The sequence below is a fragment of the Bubalus bubalis genome, chromosome 10 (genome assembly GCF_019923935.1).
Source record: "Bubalus bubalis isolate 160015118507 breed Murrah chromosome 10, NDDB_SH_1, whole genome shotgun sequence".
Lineage (NCBI taxonomy): Eukaryota > Metazoa > Chordata > Mammalia > Artiodactyla > Bovidae > Bubalus > Bubalus bubalis.
In genome coordinates, this window is record NC_059166.1 from 40167992 (window position 1) to 40188955 (window position 20964).

Below are 20964 nucleotides of genomic sequence, written 5' to 3' on the forward strand. Positions count from 1 at the left end.
CCTTTTCCCCTTCTTTCAAGTGAGAACTGGCAACCACAAACCCACAGAAACAACGCATCCTTCTAGAAAAATTTAAAGAGGCAAGATCAGCGAAGACCTGGAAGCGGAGTGGACGCTCCAAATCCTCCCGCGCACCCTCCAAAGAGCAGCCCATCACCGATAGTGGGACCACCAGCGCCCAGGCTCCCTGGTCGGGCCGGGACCGCGACCGGTGCTCTCTCCCCTCGGGGAACAACCTCCTCACTGTTCCCGCCCGGAGCGAGTGCCAGCCGCCAGCCGCGCCCGAGCCACCCCGCTGACCAGGGTCGGATGGGGTGACCGCGGGGGTGTGCGCCTGGCCGTGTGGGGCCGGCCTCGGGAGAGCCCGCCCCGGCCCGGCCCGGCCCAGCCCCGCCCGCCGGCCTGCGCAAGCCTCCTTCGACTTAGCCCCCGCCCTCCTCCTACAGCCAGTCTGGCCCGCACTCACCCGCTCTCGCTCTCGCCACCAGCCGCAGCCATGAATCCCGGAGCGGCTCGCACCCCGGCGCTGAGGATCCTCGCGCTGGGCGCGTTGCTGTGGCCCGCGGCGCGCGCCTGGGAGCTCACCATCTTGCACACCAACGACGTACACAGCCGCCTGGAGCAGACGAGTGAGGACTCTAGCAAGTGTGTCAACGCCAGCCGCTGCGTGGGCGGCGCGGCACGGCTCGCCACTAAGGTGCACCAGATCCGCCGCGCCGAGCCCCACGTGCTGCTGCTCGACGCCGGCGACCAGTACCAGGGCACCATCTGGTTCACCGTGTACAAGGGCACCGAGGTGGCGCACTTCATGAACGCCCTGGGCTATGATGCCATGGTAAGACCGCCAGCCCGGCAGGCTAGGGAGCCCCCGGGGTGGAGTGCCCGTGCGAGAGAGATGCCCGGGTGAAGGAGCCGCCGATGGCGAGGCCGTGGGTGGCGAGCCTAGGACCCGGGCGCTGAGCGAAGTGGAGAGGAAGCGAAACTCCCGTCAGTCTTCCAGGTGGATGCTTACATAGACGCCCCTTGGCTAATTCGACTTAAATGGACTGATGTTGTACTTCCACCAAGAAATTGGGTATTTAGAGGAGCGGGACTCGGACTTGCCAATGAGGAGGTTCAGCTGGGATGTGTAGGACTCCAGTTACCCTGTGCCCTGGACCGAGGTGTGTGTGTGTGTGAAGTCGCTCAGTCGTGTCCGACTCTTTGCGACCCTGTGGACTGTAGCCCGCCAGGCTCCTCTGTCCATGGGATTCTCCAGGCCAAGAATACTGGAGTGGGTTGCCATTTCCTTCTCCACTGGACCGAGGTAGATCCGCACATATCTCTCATTTACTGCTTCGTCTTTCGAAGAAATGCTTTATCTCCAGTTAATTGGAAGGGAAACAAACTCAGGGTCAAAGAGGTTAAGTGCATTATCCAGGTCACCTGCTCCAAAAGAGAGAGCGAGACAGGGTAATAATAGATCCCAGATCCCTTTGACCCCAGAGCTTAAGCATAATTAAGCTCACAGTCTTGGGGAGAATCCCAGCTGGACACCTTCTGTGTGCAGCTGACTTTCTCTGTGCCTTAGTTCCTGCCTCTAGAAAACAGGGTAATAATCCTGTCTGCTTTCAGAGGGTTGTCTGACACATAATTGTTGTTTAGTTGCTAAACTGTGTCAGACTCTTTTGCGGCCCCATGGATTGTCATCTGCCAAGCTCCTCTGTCCATGGGATTTCCCAGGCAAGAATACTGGAGTGGGTTCCCATTTCCTTCTCCAGGGCATCTTCCCCACCCAGGGATCAAACCCGCATCTCCTGCATTGGCAGATGGATTCTTTACCACTGAGCCACTAGGGAAGCCCACTTCAGAGGGTTGGCTGCATATGGTATGACCTCTTTAAATGTTCTTATTATCACCAGACACTGTTGTAGAGGTTTAAAAACAGAACTAAAGAAACTTCCCTAGGGAAGCCAAAATGCTGAAAGCACTGGGTTTCAAAGAATTTCATTAAAACCAGTTTGGCAGCAGAGATGTAGGAAGAGAGTCCCACTTAAGAGATGAGAGGCTGTTAAAACATGTGCGAGAGTTGAAGTGCCAGTTCCCCAGTGCTCTGTTAAAGGTGATGCCTTATTTTGTTGGACTGAATTCTAGAAAAGGAGCAGAGAAGAGCGGCACAGTAATAAATAGGTATGACTTTTGTAAGTCAAACCAACGCCCGAGTTTAGCCCTGTGTGAAATCCTAGAGTGAAGGGATTCTGTGTGGCGAAACTGGGGGAAGAAATCCTAGAAGTTTTACAACAGGAACAGAGCAAGGGGTCCAGGGAGATGTGGTATGTGGATATGGGAGACGGGGAGAGGTGTGGTCCTGCCTGGGATACAGCAGGCTAACAGTACACTTTGTAACAGAGGAACACAGAGGTGGGCAAAGCACAGTGCTGTATTTTTCCCCCTGGAAACTTGGAGAGAGGAGGACAGGAAAGATATAGGAGGGGGTAGACTATTTTTTTTTCCAGGAAAGCTCATTGTAGAGAGATGAAAGAAGGACAGAGAGGTCCTCTCTATCTGATCGTTGGTTTTAAGGTTATCAGAACACTCAGAGCCGCTGCAGTTCAAAGGCTATGAGCCCTGTAGCCTTTGTGTTTATCTGAGCCACAGCCTTTATCTGGGGGACTTGCCAGCATCTGAACTGTACCAAAGACTCGTGGGTCTCAAGAATTCTGTATGTGGCCTCTTAGTGTTCTTATCTCAGCAGCTAGACCTGCCTGATGCTTTGTCCTAGGTAATGACGGAATAAATATTTATAAAATTGTTGCCATTTCCTCCCAGAAAGAATAAACCTTACGTAACTTTGTTTTGATTTCATCTACAAACCACAACTTTCTAAACTTTTCTTTTCATGACGCTCTTTTTTCCATAGTTGTGTAGACTCCTTTCGATGGGAAAAAAAAGTGGATAATTCCCAGTTTTCCCAAGTGATACTGTTTTCCTGTTTCAGATGAATTAAGCTCACAATGTTAATCAAGTGTTTATGATAAGATGCTGGGTGAAGCTGAAGTAATCTGCTACAAGTTACAGTCCATCACCACCAGAAATGTTTAGAATGCTTATTGTTGGATGGATTTACTGTCTTTTAAATTTCACTCAAAACAATTGGACCGGGGCCTGAGGAAATTAGGCAACTTATGTAATGTTGGCAGGTTGTGAAAGAGGAAGAAAGCCAAAGGTAAGGCTGGTGGCCAGGTTCTTGATAGCCTCTCATCAGATTCACTCCATGCAGGTTTGACAAACATGGTTTGACCTGCATAAAATCTTAGTTCTTGTGATGCTTTAGTAAGGGATAAAGCTCTGCCATATTCTCTGTGTTTTGGTTTTCCAGTGGCTTTTCATTGTCATTTTGCTTACACACCTTTCAGGGAGTTTATTGCTGTTCTGCTGTTAAAAGACAGTGAAAGTGAAGTCGCTCAGTCACGCCCGACTCTTTGTGACCCCATGGATAGTAGCCTGCACCAAGCTCCTCCGTCCATGAGATTTTCAAGGCAAGAAGTACTGGAGTGGGTTGCCATTTCCTTCTCCAGGGAATCTTCTCAACCCAGGGATCGAACCCAGGTCTTTCACATTGTAGACAGACGCTTTACCGTCTGAACCATCAGGGAAGTCCTCTGCTGTTAAAAATCCACCCCCAGCTCACCAACCTGCTGCCACCTCTTGACTCTCAGGAAGCTGGAGATGTAGATCAGGGTGGAAAACAGTCGTGAAAGGATATCCCCAGTTCTCTAGAAACTGGACCTGGTTAGAGGAACCACATCTAAGGATGCATGGATTTGGAGGGCAAAGAGGAAGTGACTAGAATTTAACTTAACCCCAGGAGTTCCCTCAACCTCCGGACCTGCGAGCCCCAGTGAGAACAGCTAGAGGGGTTCTTTTTTTTCTTATTGGTAGCTTTACAGTGTTATGGTGGTCTCTGCCATACATCAACTTGAATCAGTCATAACTGTGTGTGTGTGTGTGTGTGTGTGTGTGTGTATATAACCCCTCCCTCTAGAGCCTCCCTCCCCGACCTATTCCACCCCCTAGGTCATCACAGAACACCAGGCTGGTCTCTCTATGTTACATAGCAGCTTCCACTAGTTATCCATTTTACACATGGTAGTGTATATATCGGAGAAGGCAATGGCACCCCACTCCAGTACTCTTGCCTGGAAAATCCCATGGATGGAGGAGTCTGGTAGGCTGCAGTCTATGGGGTCGCTAAGAGTTGGACACGACTGAACAGCTTCACTTTCACTTTTCACTTTCATACATTGGAGAAGGAAATGGCAACCCACTCCAGTGTTCTTGCCTGGAGAATCCCAGGGATGGGGGAGCCTGGTGGGCTGCCCTCTATGGGGTTGCACAGAGTCAGACATGACTGAAGCGACTTAGCAGCAGCAGCAGCAGTGTATATATGTCAATGCTACTACTCAATTTGTCCTACTCTCTCCTTCCTCCGATGTGTTCACCAGATCATTCTGTATGCCTATGTCTCCATTCTTCTCTGTAAATAGGTTTGTCAGTAGTGTTTTTGGAGTTTCCATATATATACATTAGTGTACAATGTTTGCTTTTTTCTTTCTGACTGACTGCACTCTGTATAACAGGTTCTAGGTTCATCCAACTCACTGTAACTGACTCGATTTCATTCTTTTTTATGGCTGAGTAATATTCCATTGTATATGTGTACCACAACTTCTTTAGCCATTCATCTGTTAATGGATATCTAGATTGCTTCCATGTCCTGGCTATTGTAAACAGTGCTGCAGTGGACACTGGGGTACCTGTGCCTTTCAGAATTGTGGTTTTCTCAGGGCATGTGACCAGTAGTGGGATTGCTGGATCATATGGTAGTTTTATTCTTAATTTGTTTAGGAATCTCCGTACTGTTTTCCACAGTGGCTGTACCAGTTTACATTCCACCAGTAGTGCTGGGGGGTTCTGATAGTGCTGGAGCCAAAGGCAAGCTTAGAGACCTCTGGACCCAGCTGCCAGGCAGAAAACTCTAGAGGGAGGCCATCACAAGCTGCTGGTTAGTGTCGCTGTGTTGGTGGAGGCACAGGAAGACAGCTCTGATGTACTCACCATGTGAGTTGGGCGGGTTGCTTTCTCTGAGCTTCGTGTTCCCAACTGCAAGACTGGCGGGATCAACCACCACCCCGCCTCTCTGTGTACGACTTTTGCAAGTGATCCATGAGATGGCAAATGTAAAACTCCCTAGCTCCCTGCTGGCTCAGAGTAAATACTCAGTAAAAGTTAGTTCCATGTGTCCTGCCAAAAAAAAGAGAAAGGTGTGAGTAAGGGAGGTTGGGGTTTTAAGCTCTCAGTTTATCTGATTCTGACTGCCCAGCACAGCCTACCACCCTCCTCCGCCCACTCCACCAACTTTTCTATGTCCCATTTCTGAACTATTCTTTTTTCTTTTTTACATTTTTTTTTGTTTTTATAGAAAAAATTATTTTTAAATGCTAATCATGTAACATTTTCCATCACGGAAGCGGTTTATATTTGCAAGACTCACTAGAGGTTGGATTTTTTTTTTGGTTTGGGCTATCTTCATGTTTACTCATTGAGCAGACTTATGTGAACCCCAAAAAGCACAGAAGCAAAGGGATTCATCTCCAGGGATGGGATTCTCACCACCAAGGTGGGCTGTGGGGAAGGGCAGCCTCTTTTGGGCCCTGTTGTAAGGCCCTGGCTGCTGAGCCCACTTTCTGACAGCCAGCATCCTCAGCCTGAGCAAATCACTCCCTGATGCAAGAGCCAGCAGCCTGAGTGGGGACTGTGGCCCCTGACTTTACCTCAGCCAAGCCCAATAGACTCCCTTTTGTCCACATGCCTCACCTTCCATTTTCCACGTAGGTAGCCTTCCTCGCATGTTGATGTTTGTGTTTGATTTCTATGTGTGCCTGTAGAACCTTTGTTATAGTTTTAGTTGCTTATACTTTTAAGTTACACAACTCATTCTGTTACTCAGCTCATTGTTTCTTTTGTCCTGACCTGGTCCTGCGTGGGGTTTGTCGGTGTCACTCTGTGTCTATCATGTACACGCACTGTGCCTCGTGCGCCACGAAGACCTCCCCACATTTTAGCTTTTGCTCCCCTTTGATGGGTTTGGACATGGTACACATCATGCTGCAGTTCCACAAATGTGCTGCCCCAAATAGCCTCCTGCAGGTCCCAACTGTGAGACTTCCTTTAGGATCCATACCCATGGGCAGGCTTGCTGGGCACAAGGATGTGTACACTTACTCAGGAACTGACCACCAGATGGCTTTCCTGGGGCCTTCTATTCACCCCACCCACCCCCAGGCAGGTATGACCCCCCACACACACATCCTTACCCCTACTTTGCATCATTCTGCAGCTTTCCAAGAGGTGTAAACTGACATCTCACTATCTGAGCTTGTGTTTTTCTAATAATTAGTAAAATAAGATGCTTACTCCTTGGAAGGAAAGTTATGACCAACCTAGATAGCATATTGAAAAGCAGAGACATTACTTTGCCAACAAAGGTCTGTCTAGTCAAGGCTATGGTTTTTCCTGTGGTCATGTATGGATGTGAGAGTTGGACTGTGAAGAAAACTGAGCGCCGAAGAATTGATGCTTTTGAACTGTGGTGTTGGAGAAGACTCTTGAGAGTCCCTTGGACTGCAAGGAGATCCAACCAGTCCATTCTGAAGGAGATCAGCACTGGAATTTCTTTGGAAGGAATGATGCTAAAGCTGAAACTCCAGTACTTTGGCAACCTCATGTGAAGAGTTGACTCATTGGAAAAGACTCTGATGCTGGGAGGGATTGGGGGCAGGAGGAGATGGGGATGACAGAGGATGAGATGGCTGGATGGCATCACTGACTCGATAGACGTGAGTCTGAGTGAACTCCAGGAGCTGGTGATGGACAGGGAGGCCTGGAGTGCTGTGATTCATGGGGTCGCAAAGAGTCGGATACGACTGAGCAACTGAACTGAACTGAATATGTTTGTTAACTTTATGGGTTTCCTTTGCCCTAACTGCATGGTCACATGCTTTGCTCTTTTTTATAAATTAGGTTTGCTCTAGTTTTCTTACTTTTCAAGAGTTCTAAGTATTGATCTATAATCAATTTTATTTTTTCTAATTTTTTTTGGCCTAGCCATGCAGCATGTGGGATCTTAGTTCCCTGACCAGGGATTGAACCTGTGCAATGGAAGCACACTGGACCACAAAGGAAGTCCCTGAAATCAGTTTTAGACATTGTTGTTTCCTCCTCCAGGGGATTTTCCCAACCCAGGGACTGAACCTAGGTCTCCTGCTTTGCAGGTGGATTATTTACCATTTTTAGATCTATTAATTTTGTCCATAGCATTGTCAACTTGTTTTATTGGGTGGGAATTTTTAAGACATCAGGCCCAGGCCTGGGAGATAGCATCTCAAGTGACCCTGAGAGAACTGCCTCAAGGAGCCAAGGGGAGGAGCCTGGTTATATAGTTTTGCCACATCAAAATACTAGATAGTCTGAACATCAAAAGAGTTATGTCAGTTAAAGAAAACTAAATATCCCAAGTTAAGGATTGTAGTGCTTTTCTATGTATGGAAAGTTGCAAGAGTCTGGCTCACTGAAGTTATTCCTCTGACGTGTACCTCTAATATCTGGGTCCAGTATGTGTGGTTTCATATCCTGATGTTCCTCAGGGCTCAGCCTGGGGAGTGGCTGCAGTCTGATGGCTGCTAGATAGCAGGTATTCATCTCCTCAAATTCCCTTAGGGCCCACATTGAGGGCTGCCATCTCTGATGACTGTGACATCCGTGTTTACTGATATGGCAGAAAATACTCCATTTTTTAGTGTCTTTTCATTGAACAGAAATCCTCCACTTGGTATAATCAAATTAATTTTTATTATTTTTTTTTGTCTTATGGTTTGTGCTCTTGAAATTTTACATAAGATTTCAGTAATTTGAAGCTTGTCATCCCCAGCACTCATCACTGGAATTCAGACATGAGTACTGTTCTCTCTGCCTTTGAGAGATGGTGAATCTATAACTGGGAGTATGCCATTCAGCTCTTTGAGCCATCAATTCCTCATCTGTAAAGTCTGAGGGTCCTCACATCTCTAAACCAATGGCGACCTGAGAAATATTTTGATTCCATTTCAATTCAGTGGAGGGACGGGAGGATGAGGCAAAGGTGCAGAAGCAGGATTCTGTAAGATGGACCAGCCTGGACCAGAGCGAGATGGCAGGAATCAGGAGAGATGGGATCGCATGCAACTTACAGGCCACCCTGAGAAAATAGGCTCTGCTCTATTGTCATGGGGAGCCACTGGAGGTGTCTGAGTGGAGGAATTGTTGTTAATAAAAAATAAATATTTTGTCTTTGTCTGCAGTTCCTGTCACATAACTCCCAAACTCTTGGGGATACGTGATCAGTGTCTTCTAAATGTCAATGAGATGATTGATGGCTGGAGACTCCTAGGCATCTTCAGAGTGACTTCTGGGGAGAAACAGGGACCGAGAGACTGAGCTAATCACCAGCAGTCATGGATTTGATCAATTATGTCAACGTGATGAAACCATCATCAGTTCAGTTAAGTCGCACAGTCATGTACAACTCTTTGCGACCCCATGAATCGCAGCATGCCAGGCCTCCCTGTCCATCACCAACTCCCGGAGTTCACTCAGACTCACGTCCATCGAGTCAGTGATGCCATCCAGCCATCTCATCCTCTGTCGTCCCCTTCTCTTCCTGCCCCCAATCCCTCCCAGCATCAGAGTCTTTTCCAATGAGTAAACTCTTCACGTGAGGTGGCCAAAGTACTGGAGTTTCAGCTTTAGCATCATTTCTTCCAAAGAAATCCCAGGGCTGATCTCCTTCAGAATGGACTGGTTGGATCTCCTTGCAGTCCAAGAGACTCTCAAGAGTCTTCTCCAACACCACAGTTCAAAAGCATCAATTCTTCAGTGCTCTGCCTTCTTCACAGTCCAACTCTCACATCCATACATGACCACAGGAAAACCATAGCCTTGACTAGATAGACTTTTGTTGGCAAAGTAATGTCTCTGCTTTTGAATATGCTATCTAGGTTGGTCATAACTTTCCTTCCAAGGAGTAAGTGTCTTTTAATTTCATGGCTGCCGTCACTATCTGCAGTGATTTTGGAGCCCAAAAAAATAAAGTCTGACACTGTTTCCCCATCTATTTCCCATGAAGTGATGGGACCAGATTCCATGATCTTCGTTTTCTGAATGTTGAGCTTTAAGCCCACTTTTTCACTCTCCTCTTTCACTTTCATCAAGAGACTTTTTATTTCCTCTTCACTTTCTGCCATAAGTGTGGTGTCATCTGCATATCTGAGGTTATTGATATTTCTCCCAGAAATCTTGATTCCAGCTTGTGCTTCTTCCAGCCTAGCGTTTCTCATGATGTACTCTGCATAGAAGTTAAATAAGCAAGGTGACAATATACAGCCTTGACGTACTCCTTTTCCTATTTGGAACCAGTCTGTTGTTCCATGTCCAGTTCTAACTGTTGCTTCCTGACCTGCATACAAATTTCTCAAGAGGCAGGTCAGGTGGGCTGGTATTCCCATCTCTTTCAGAATTTTCCACAGTTTCTGGTGATCCACACAGTCAAAGGCTTTGGCATAGTCAATAAAGCAGAAATAGATGTTTTTCTGGAACTCTCTTGCTTTTTCAATGATCCAGCAGATGTTGGCAATTTGATCTCTGGTTCCTCTGCCTTTTCTAAAACCAGCTTGAACATCTGGAATTTTACAGTTCACGTATTGCTGAAGCCTGGCTTGGAGAATTTTGAGCATTACTTTACTAGCGTGTGAGATGAGTGCCATTGTGCGGTAGTTTGAGCATTCTTTAGCATTGCCTTTCTTTGGGATTGCGATGAAAACTGACCTTTTCCAGTCCTGTGGCTACTGCTGAGTTTTCCAAATTTGCTGGCATATAGAGTGCAGCACTTTCACAGTATCATCTTCCAGGATTTGAAATAGGTCAACTGGAATTCCATCCCCTCCACTAGCTTTGTTCATAGTGATGCTTTCTAAGGCCCACTTGACTACACATTCCAGGATGTCTGGCTCTAGGTGAGTGATCACACCATCATAATTATCTTGGTCATAAAGATCTTTTTTATATGGTTCTTCTGTGTATTCCTGCCACCTCTTAATATCTTCTGCTTCTGTTAGGTCCATACCATTTCTGTCCTTTATTGAGCCCATCTTTGCATGAAATGTTCCCTTGGTATCTCTAATTTTCTTGAGATATCTAGTCTTTCCCATTCTGTTGTTTTCTTCTATTTCTTTGCATTGATCACTAAGGAAGGCTTTCTTATCTCTCCTTGCTATTCTTTGGAACTCTGCATTCAGATGCTTATGTCTTTCCTCTTCTCCTTTGCTTTTCACTTCTCTTCTTTTCACAGCTATTTGTAAGGCCTCCCCAGACAGCCATTTTGCTTTTTTGCATTTCTTTTCCATGGGGATGGTCTTGATCCCTGTCTCCTGTACAATGTCACGAACCTTCGTCCATAGTTCATCAGGCACTCTTTCTATCAGATCTAGTCCCTTAAATCTATTTCTCACTTCCACTGTATAATCATAAGGGATTTGATTTAAGTCATACCTGAATGGTCTAGTGGTTTTCCCTACTTTCTTCAATTTAAGTCTGAATTTGGCAATAAGGAGTTTATTATCTCAGCCACAGTCAGCTTCTGGTCTTGTTCTTGCTAACTGTATAGAGCTTCTCCATCTTTGGCTGCAAAGAATATAATCAATCTGATTTCGGTGTTGACCATCTGGTGATGTCCATGTGTAGAGTCTTCTCTTGTGTTGTTGGAAGAAGGTGTTTGCTATGACCAGTGCGTTCTCTTGGCAAAACTCTATTAGCCTTTGCCCTGCTTCATTCCGTATCCCAAGGCCAAATTTGCTTGTTACCCCAGGTGTTTCTTGACTTCCTACTTTTACCTTCCAGTCCCCTATAATGAAAAGGACATCTTTTTTGGGTGTTAGTTCTAAAAGGTCTTGTAGATCTTCATAGAACAATTCAACTTCAGCTTCTTCAGCATTACTAGTTGGGGCATAGATTTGGATTACTGTGATATTGAATGGTTTGCCTTGGTAATGAACAGAGATCATTCTGTCGTTTTTGAGATTGCATCCAAATACTGCATTTAGGACTCTTTTGTTGACCATGATGGCTACTCCATTTCTTCTGAGGGATTCCTGCCCACAGTGTATATAGATATAATGATATATATATCATTATATATATATATATATATACACACAGATATATAGATATAATGGTCATCTGAGTTAAATTTACCCATTCCAGTCCATTTTAATTCGCTGATTCCTAGAATGTCAACATTCACTCTTGCCATCTCCTGTTTGACCACTTCCAATTTGCCTTGATTCATGGACCTAACATTCCAGGTTCCTCTGCAATATTGCTCTTTACAGTATCGGACCTTGCTTCTGTCACCAGTCACATCTACAACTGGGTATTGTTTTTGCTTTGGCTCCATCCCTTCATTCTTCCTGGAATTATTTCTCCACTGATCTCCAATAGCATATTGGGCACCTACTGACCTGGGGAGTTCCTCTTTCAGTGTCCTATCATTTTGCCTTTTCATACTGTTCATGGGGTTCTCAAGGAAAGAGTACTGAAGTGGTTTTCCATTCCCTTCTCCAGTGGACCACATTCTGTCAGACCTCTCCACCATGACCAGCCCATCTTGAGTGGCCCCACATGGCATGGCTTGGTTTCATTGAGTTAGACAAGGCTGTGGTCCATGTGATCAGATTGACTAGTTTTCTGTGATTGTGGTTTCAGTGTGTCTGCCCTCTGATGCCTCTTGCAACACCTACCGTCTTACTTGGGTTTCTCTTACTTTGGACATGGGGTATCTCTTCATGGCTGCTCCTTATCTTGGACGAGGGGTATCTTCTCACAGCCCCGCCTCCTGACCTTGAATGAGGAGTAGCTCCTCTTGGCCCTCCTGCACCCATGCAACCACCGCTCCTTGGACATGGGGTTGCTCCAAAATAAATGGAAATCTGTAAATGCAGTGTCTGGTGGATGCAGTGGAGGAATCAGAACTTTGCAGCCAAGCTGTAACAGTTTTTGCCTGTCATCAAAGAAACATGCAGTCTTGCATTATCCTGATGGAAGATTATCCGTTTTCTGTTGACTAATTCTGGATGCTTTTCATTGAGTGCTACCTTCAGTTGGTCTAATTGGGAGCAGTACTAGTTGGAATTAATCATCTGGTTTTCTGGAAGGTTTTCTCCTAATAGAAGACTCTTCCAATCCCACCATATACACAATGTCACCTCCTTTAAAAGAAGATTGACTGACCTTTGGTGTGGTTGGTGGCAGTTCATTTCAATTGCCCCACGATCTCTTCCATTCCACGTTATTGTGCAGTAACCACTTTTCATTGCACATTACAATTTGTTCTTAAAATGGAACATCTTACATTTCAGTAGAGAATGGCATGTGGAAATATGATCAAGGAAATTTTTTCACTTATGTGGAATGCAAACATCAAAGCAATTAATATAAGCAAGCTGGTACAAATGATTTTCAATGATTGATTTGGATATTTTGAATATGTCAGCTATCTCCCGCATGGTATAATGGTGATTGTTCTCAGTGTCTCAATTTACTTGCTATCAGCTTCAACTGGTCTATCTGACTGTGGAACATCTTCCAGTGAGACATCTCCAGCTCAGAACTTCACAAACCACTTTTGACACGTTCAATCAGTCACAGTATCTTCTCCATACATCTTTTTTTGCATTTCAATTGCACTTTCACCTTTTGTGAAATAACAAAGCATAATATGCCAAAGATGTTATCCTCAAAATTAAAATGGCTACACAAAAATTCACCAATTTAGATAAGTTTTTAAAAAATGCACATATATGACAGCTGTCACAATACAAACAAAATTGTTTTGAATGAAGCTAAAAACATCTAAGCACTGCTTGAGCCATCTTGTGGGGGAAACGAATAAGCCTTTTGACCAGCCCAGTAGTGAATCCTTCCTGGAACCCAATTAGTTGAGCAGGTATTTCTAAAGGTAATGTTGCTGTGGGTATTTTGCATGGGCAGAGAATTAATATAAAATGCTGTCTGTTCAGTACTTGTTTGTTCATTCATTCAACAGACACTGAGTTGTGAGTGAACTGGGTCGAGCTCAGGAATCTTTTCTGCCATTCAGTCAGATGCCACATTCATCTGCCAGGGACTAAGACTGGGGATGTGAAGCACAACCCAACACCAGAAGCAGCCACAATGCCTACCTTGTAATCTTCTCTGCTTATGGTTGTTGCTGAGTCTCCCTGAGTGATTGACAACTAAGCCCTGTTGAGTGACAGACCAGAGTTTCCTCTAATCCTTAAACTATAGGGTGTCCTGCAGCCTTCTTCACAGGATGAGCTAGAGTCTAAGTGACTAACTGAATTCACGTGTTGCAAATTTCTGACATATGGGTCTTTGATGTTGTTACAATCGATTTCTGTGGATTAAAACCAAAATTCTTTTCTTCTGCACCATGCATCCTGTGCTGCTCTTAATTAGTCTTTCCGTTGTTTTTCTTCTACCTGGATTTAAGCCTCTTTTCTTATTTGGAACATTTCTGACTGCCTCAGCTTTCATGTCTCCATCCCCACATTTGTTACTACAGCTGATGTCATTGGCCTGTGAGCTTCCCTGACTAGTGCCTCGAAGGTGAAGCTCATGCTTGGAGCCCCGTCCATTTTTAACTGTCAGGGCGAGCCTGCGTCTCTGTCAGGCTCTCTCACACACATCTCTGCCTGTGGTTCCCACTTGCTTTATGAATGCATGGATGGATGTGTTTATTTCATGCTCTCTCCCTGACTGCCTAACCCTTCCTGAGGGCAAAGACCAGGGCTGTGTTACTCAGCACTGTGGAAACCTGGAAGAAACCAGTGGGTTGTTTAATGATACTCATTCCTCTCCAGATGCTTGTTATTTATTTTTTTAACATACTCTTTTCCAGTATGGTTTATCATAGGATCTTTTTTAAAAAACTATTTGCAGAAGTCAGAGACCTTACTGTATTTTTTATGATTTTATTTATGTATTTTTGGCTATTCTGTGTCTTCGTTGCTGTTCAGACTTTTCTCTAGTTGCAGCAATTGGGGACTACTCTCTAGCTGTGGTGTGCAGGTTTCTCATTGTGGTAGCTTCTCTTGTTGCGGAGTATGGGCCTTAGGGTGCACGGACTTCAGTAGTTGTGGCTCCCTGGCTCTAGAACATAGGCTCAGTAGTTGTGGCCCACAGGCTTAGTCACTTCACGGCATGTGGGATCTTCCCAGAGCAGGAATGGAACCTGTGTCTCCTGCATTGGCAGGCAGATTCCTTACCACTGAGCCTCCAGGGAAGGCCCTGCCATAGGATCTTGAACATAGTTCTCTGTGCCATACAGGAGGACCTTGCTGTTTATCCATCCCAAATACAATAACTTGCTTTTTTATTAGTTTTATTGAAATATAGCTGATTTGGGGCTTTCCCGGTGACTCAGATGGTAAAAATCTGCCTGCATTCATTCCCTGGGTTGAAAAGATCCCCTGTAGGAGGGCATGACAACCCACTCCAGTATTCTTGCCTGGAGAATCCCCATGGACAGAGGAGCCTGGCGGGCTATAGTCCATGGGGTTGCAAAGAGTCAGACACCACTGAGCAAATAAGCACACGGCTGATTTACAATGTTTTTAATTACTGCTGTACAGCAAAGTGATTCAGTTATACATATATATATATATACATGTGTATATATACACATTACTTTTTTTAATATCCTTTCCATTATGGTTTACAAGTGCTTGTATTAGCAGCGGTTTGGCAGGATAGTTAAAGTCCCAGATGCTAAAGCCTTGCTTTGTTCCAGTCCCAGCTATGCCTCTTGCTAGTTGTGGAAGCCCCATGCCTCAGGTTTCCCATCTCTGTAAAGGACAAGTAATTAGTACTTATCTCACAGCATTGTAAGAATTGAATAAGTTAATGTATGAACAGGGCTTAGCCATGTAGCATGAAAGTATTGACTATTAATATTTCTTATTGTCATGTATTTTTTTTTCTCTTTCTTGAAATTCCCTTTTGTCAAATTCACTGGTAATTTTCACAGTCCTTCATGGACCAAGCGGGGGCTGTGAAATGCCCCCTTGGTAATTCAGATACCGTATAGGTGGTTGGTCTCCTTGACAGATTCGCAATAGAAAGAGATTTTTAAAAATTCCTTTTTCTTATTAACTGCCTTCATGAAATCTATATAACGTTCATATGTGCACACACAAGACACTGAACAGTTAAAAAAAACTTAAAAAAAAATCTATTCACAAGCAAGTGTCAGTGAGATATTAATAGAAATATAAATGAAGACACAGGAAATGAAAAAGAGAGCCAAACTGAGCTGTGAATTGTGATGCAGTCAGCTAAGCTTTCAAGCATATTGTCTGGTTCACCTTCTTCCAAGCAATTTGGTTTCTCTTGTTTTACAACTTCCCTGGTGGCTCACATGGTAAAGAATCTGCCTGCAATGCAGGAGACCCAGATTCAATTCCTGGGTCGGGAAGATCCTCTGGAGAAGGGAATGGCAACCCACTCTAGTATTCTTGCCTGGAGAATCCCATAGACAGAGGAGCCTGGTGGGCTACAGTCTGTGGGGTCACAAAAAGTTAGTCATGACTGAGCGACTAACAGTACTGCTGCTGCTTAACTACTCTTTATCATGTGTGTTTTTATATCCTGTTCTTGAACAGCTTCAGTGGCTCACCTACCAAATCAGAGATGAAAATGGAACCTATTTGAAAGGAGCGGGTGGGTGGGTGATTTTATTATTCCTTCAGTAAACACCTGCTGAGCTGCTGGTGCCAGGCACTCATCTGGCATTACCAAGGACCGTGGGACAATTGACACCGCTCCTGCCTCCAGGAGAAAGACGTGAACAGACAGTGGCAGCAGGGTGTGATGGATGTGACAGGAGGGCAGTCTGTGGTGGCGGCACCACTGAAGCTTTCTCACATACACTTGAGCTGCGTCTGAGGTTGTTCTTACATGCAGGTGGCTTTGGAACCGAAGGTGCCTGGTCAGGCAGAAAAAAAAAAAAGAGGCAAACTCAGGGAGATCAGAGAGGGGCTGGTTTAGCATCTGAGCAGGATGGATTTCAGTGGGAAGCGGGGAGCCTTGCAGAGACACCCAGCAGGGCTGGAAGCGGTGGGGTGGGTGTTTAGGCGTGTGCATTCTGGTGGCCCCCCGGCAGTGGGCAGGAGGTCTGAAGCCAGAGACTGGCTCAGAGGTTCTCGAAATGTCTAGGTGAGAAACAGACAGAGTGGGGCAGTGGGAGTGCCTGGAGGAGGGGAGCCCTGGAGGGGATGGTGAAGGAGCAGAAACAAAGGGGTTTCCTGACTGGGTCACCAGGAGGGGAGGCCTGAGTGGGAGGGGAGACCTGTGGGGGAGGGGAGGCCTGAGGTAGAGGGGAGGTTTGCCCCGTGCTACACTGGGGATTGCTCTTTCCTAGCACCTGGAACCACATGCATCCTCACAGTAACCTTCATGGGTTATTGAGGGCACGTGTTCTGCTGGCTGATTGGTGGGGACTGCCTGGCCAACAGACTATGCAGAGCAGGGATCCATGGTTAGGGTACAGAGGGGGCAGTGAGCACCAGGTTTCTCCCAGGCAATTCCATGCAACATCTCCTGCAACAGGAGCCCAGGTCTCTGCCCCACCGCCAACCCAGTTTCAGTGTCTGTAACCCCCTCACCTGGGTTCAAGCTGGGCTGGTCTGAAATTGGGTTGGGGGATGTCATTTCAAACTTGGGAGAAAAATCTACGTTTTCTGGTAACACTTGAAATAAAAATACTGCTGCGGGTTGACGCAAACCAACCAAGGATGTAACATCAGACTAGTCAGAGCTGGGCCTCTGTGACCGCCGCCGCACAGCTTGCTTTATTCAGGGAGGCCTGGCATGTTCTTGGTCTGAGAGACTCTCTCTCTCTGGATTTTGCTGCTCGCTTGCCTTTTGTGGCTCTGTGTTCTGTGAAAATTATCACTATGTGTCTGCTGTGTCCACTCATCAGAGGCTTTCAGAACAGAACTCTTTATCAGTCTGGTGCCAGAGCCCAGAGGCACTGTGTCTGAACCTTTTTCCCGCTGCAGCCCACACAGACAGGCCAACACCAGTACAGGTTACAGAGAAGAAGCTGCTGGGAACACCTCCCAGGGACTGAGAACCAGTAACCCCAGCCTTGGGCATTCAGTCTCAGTCTCTTTTTTTCCTCTTCCTCACCAATCATTTATTAAGTTGTTTTTTCATCCAGTAGATATTTACCGAGCATTTCCCCTGTGGTAGCTACATTTATTTTTTATTTATTTACTTGGCTGTGCCAGGTGTATTTGTCAGATGGGATCGAGTTCCCTGACCAAGGATCGAACCTGGGCCCCCTGCACTGGGAGCATGGATTCTTAACCACTGGACTACTAGACAAGTCCATTTTAAATAGATTATGGGACTTGATTAGTGCATATTCCTTTTTTTCAAATTTACTTTATTGATTTACAATGTTGAATTAATTTCTACTGTACAGCAAAGTGATTCATTCAAAGTGTACATTCTTTTTCCTATTCTTTTCCATAATGGTTTACCACAGGATATGGAATATAGTTCTCTGTGGTATACAGTAGGAACTTGTTGTTTATCCATTCTGTATATAATAATTTGCATCTGCTAACCCAAACTCCCAATCCATCCTTCCTCCACCCTCCTTCCACCTTGGTAAACACAACTCTCTTTGTCCATGAGTCTGTTTCATAGTTAAGTTCATCCATGTCATATTCTAGATTACACCTATAAGTGATACCATACAATATTTGCCTTTCTCTGTCTGACTTACTTCCCTTAGTATGATAATCCCTAGGTCCATCCACTTTGATGCAGATGCCATCATTTCATTCTCTTTATGGCTGAGTAATGTTCCATCGTATATATGTACTGCATCTCCTTTATCCACCAATTAATGCAGACTTCAATAACAGACAGAAACGGCTCTGATCAATCACTTGTAACTGGAGAATTCAGAAAATGGGAGATTTCTCCGTAAAGACTAAATATTCTGGCATAATAAGCATTAGTCACTCAGTTTTGTCCATCTCTTTGTGACCCCATGGACCAGGCTCCTCTGTCCATGGGATTCTCCAAGCAAGAACACTGGAGTGGGTTGCCATTTCCTGCTCCAATTCTGGCATAATGGGAGACCTTTATAGAAGGTCAGCCAGTGGCCACCGACCTCCATGTCCCCTCCTGGGGACCATGAAGAAGGAGCAGAAGGCTCAGGTTTTGGGCCTCTTCCCTGTGTCAGCCCCCAGTGCCACCCACTCCAACGCCAAGGGCTTTGTTTCTCTCACTCTCACCCTGAGGAGTATTCTTATTTGCCCTTGTTCATTCATTTACTCAGCACCACTGAGAGCATGTGTTTATGGATGAAGGGAGTAAATAAATAAATAGCAGCTTCTCTTAGGAAAAGCTTTGAGAAAGAAAAAAAACTGGACGTGGGCATGAGGCCTCACAGGACAAGGTGGTCAGGCACGCCTTGTCAGGTGACAGCTGGATTCAGATGTAGGTTCCATCTGCACTCTTTGTGGAACAAACATGGTAAAAGAGAGAAACGTCAGGAAGGATGTGAAATCATTTGCTCTAGCACATGTCCCTCTCTGAAGTTTTATTTTACTGTTGTTGGAAGTCAATAGATTTCACGCTTATCATTATTATCTTCATGCAGGCATGGAGAACAATTTCATCTCAAGTATCAGTCTCTAGTTAATTGACAGTAACTCCCTGCAGGGCCAGGAAAAGAAGAGTTTTGAGATTCATTTCAAACTCGGTGGGGAAGACTGACTCCATCAGTTATTCAGCATCTGCCCCAGATAGAGGAAGGGATGGGGGACTTTGGCAATATGACATCATGTATTTGTTTTCGTTGGGTGGATACTAGGTACTTTCCATTGACTTCAGTATCTAAAAGATGGTAATTGACTGTTTCTTGACTTCCTACTTTTGCATTCCAGTCCCCTATAATGAAAAGGACATCTTTTTGGGGTGTTAGTTCTAAAAGACCTTGTAGGTTTTCATAGAACCATTCAACTTCAGCTTCTTCAGCATTACTGGTCAGGGCATAGACTTGGATTACCGTGATATTGAATAGTTTGCCTTGGAAATGAACAGAGATCATTCTGTCGTTTTTAAGATTGCATCCAAGTACTGCATTTTGGACTCTTTTGTTGATTATGATGGCTACTCCATTTCTTCTAAGGGATTCTTGCCCACAGTAGTAGATATAATGGTCATCTGAGTTAAATTCACCCATTCCAGTCTGTTTTAGTTCGCTGATTCCCAGAATGTTGACATTCACTCTTGCCATCTGCTGTTTGACTACTTCCAATTTGCCTTGATTCATGGACCTTACATTCCAGGTTCCTATGCAATATTGCTCTTTATAGCATCAGACCTTGCTTCTATCACCAGTCACACCCACAACTGGGTGTTGTTTTTGCTTTGGCTCCATCTCTTCATTCTTTCTGGAATTATTTCTCCACTGGTCTCCAGTAGCATACTGGTCACCTACTGACCAGGGGAGTTCATCTTTCAGTGTCCCATCTTTTTGCCTTTTCATACTGTTCACAGGGTTCTCAAGGAAAGGATACTGAAGTGGTTTTCCATTCCCTTCTCCAGTGGACCACATTCTGTCAGACCTCTCCACCATGACCCATCCATCTTGGGTGGCCCTACATGGCATGGCTTAGTTTCATTGAGTTAGACAAGGCTGTGGTCCATGTGATCAGATTGGCCTGTTGTCTGTGATTGTGGTTTCAGTCTGTCTGCCCTCTGATGCCCTCTCTCAGTGCCTACCATCTTACTTGGGTTTCTCTTACCTTGGACATGGGGTATCGCTTCACAGCCCCCAGAAGTCAAAAAACACCTGGAGTAACAGGCAAATTTGGTCCTGGACTACAGAATGAAGCAGGGCAAAGGTTAATAGAGTTTTACCAAGAGAACACACTGGTCATAGTACACACCCTCTTCCAACAACACAAGAGAAGACTCTACACATGGATATCACCAAATGGCCAACATCGAAATCAGACTGTCTATATTCTTTGCAGCCAAAGATGGAGAAGCTCTATACAGTCAGCAAAAACAAGACCAGGAGCTGACTGTGGCTTAGATAATAAACTCCTTATTGCCAAATTCAGACTTAAATTGAAGAAAGTAGGGAAAACCACTAGACCATTCAGGTATGACTTAAATCAAATCCCTTATGATTATATGATGGAAGTGAGAAATAGATTTAAGGGACTAGATCTGATAGACAGAGTGCCTGAAGAACTATGGACAGAGGTTTGTGACATTGTACAGGAGACAGGGATCAAGACCATCCCCAAGAAAAAGAAATGCAAAAAAGCAAAATGGCTGTCTGAGGAGGCCTTACAAATAGCTGTGAAAAGATGAGATGCCAAAAGCAAAGGAGTAAAGGAAAGATATACCCATCTGAATGCAGAGTTCCAAAGAATAACAAGGAGAGATAAGAAAGCCTTCTTCAGCGATCAATGCAAAGAAATAGAGGAAAACAATAGAATAGGAAAGACTAGAGGTCTCTTCAAGAAAATTAGAGATACCAAGGGAACATCTCATACAAAGATGGGTTCAATAAAGGATAGAAATGGTATGGACCTAACAGAAGCAGAAGATATTAAGAAGAGGTGTCAAGAATACATAGAACTGTACAAAAAAGATATTCACGACCAAGATAGTGACAATGGTGTGATCACTCACCTAGAGCCAGACATCCTGGAATGTGAAGTCAAGTGGGCCTTAGAAAGCATCACTATGAACAAAGCTAGTAGAGGGGATGGAATTCCAGTTGAGCTATTTCAAATC

At 45.1% G+C, this 20964-nt stretch overlaps 1 protein-coding gene across 1 annotated transcript in view; it reads left to right on the plus strand.

Annotated features, from left to right (window-relative positions):
• The first annotated feature begins 426 nt into the window (after positions 1 to 426).
• NT5E (5'-nucleotidase ecto) overlaps positions 427 to 20964 on the plus strand; it is a 62657-nt gene continuing 42119 nt past the window's right edge. Inside the window, exon 1 of the mRNA XM_006057583.4 lies at positions 427 to 835. Within this exon, the coding sequence (XP_006057645.2) occupies positions 497 to 835 (339 nt within the window). The 5' untranslated portion in view covers positions 427 to 496. The remainder of the gene's footprint in view (positions 836 to 20964) is intronic.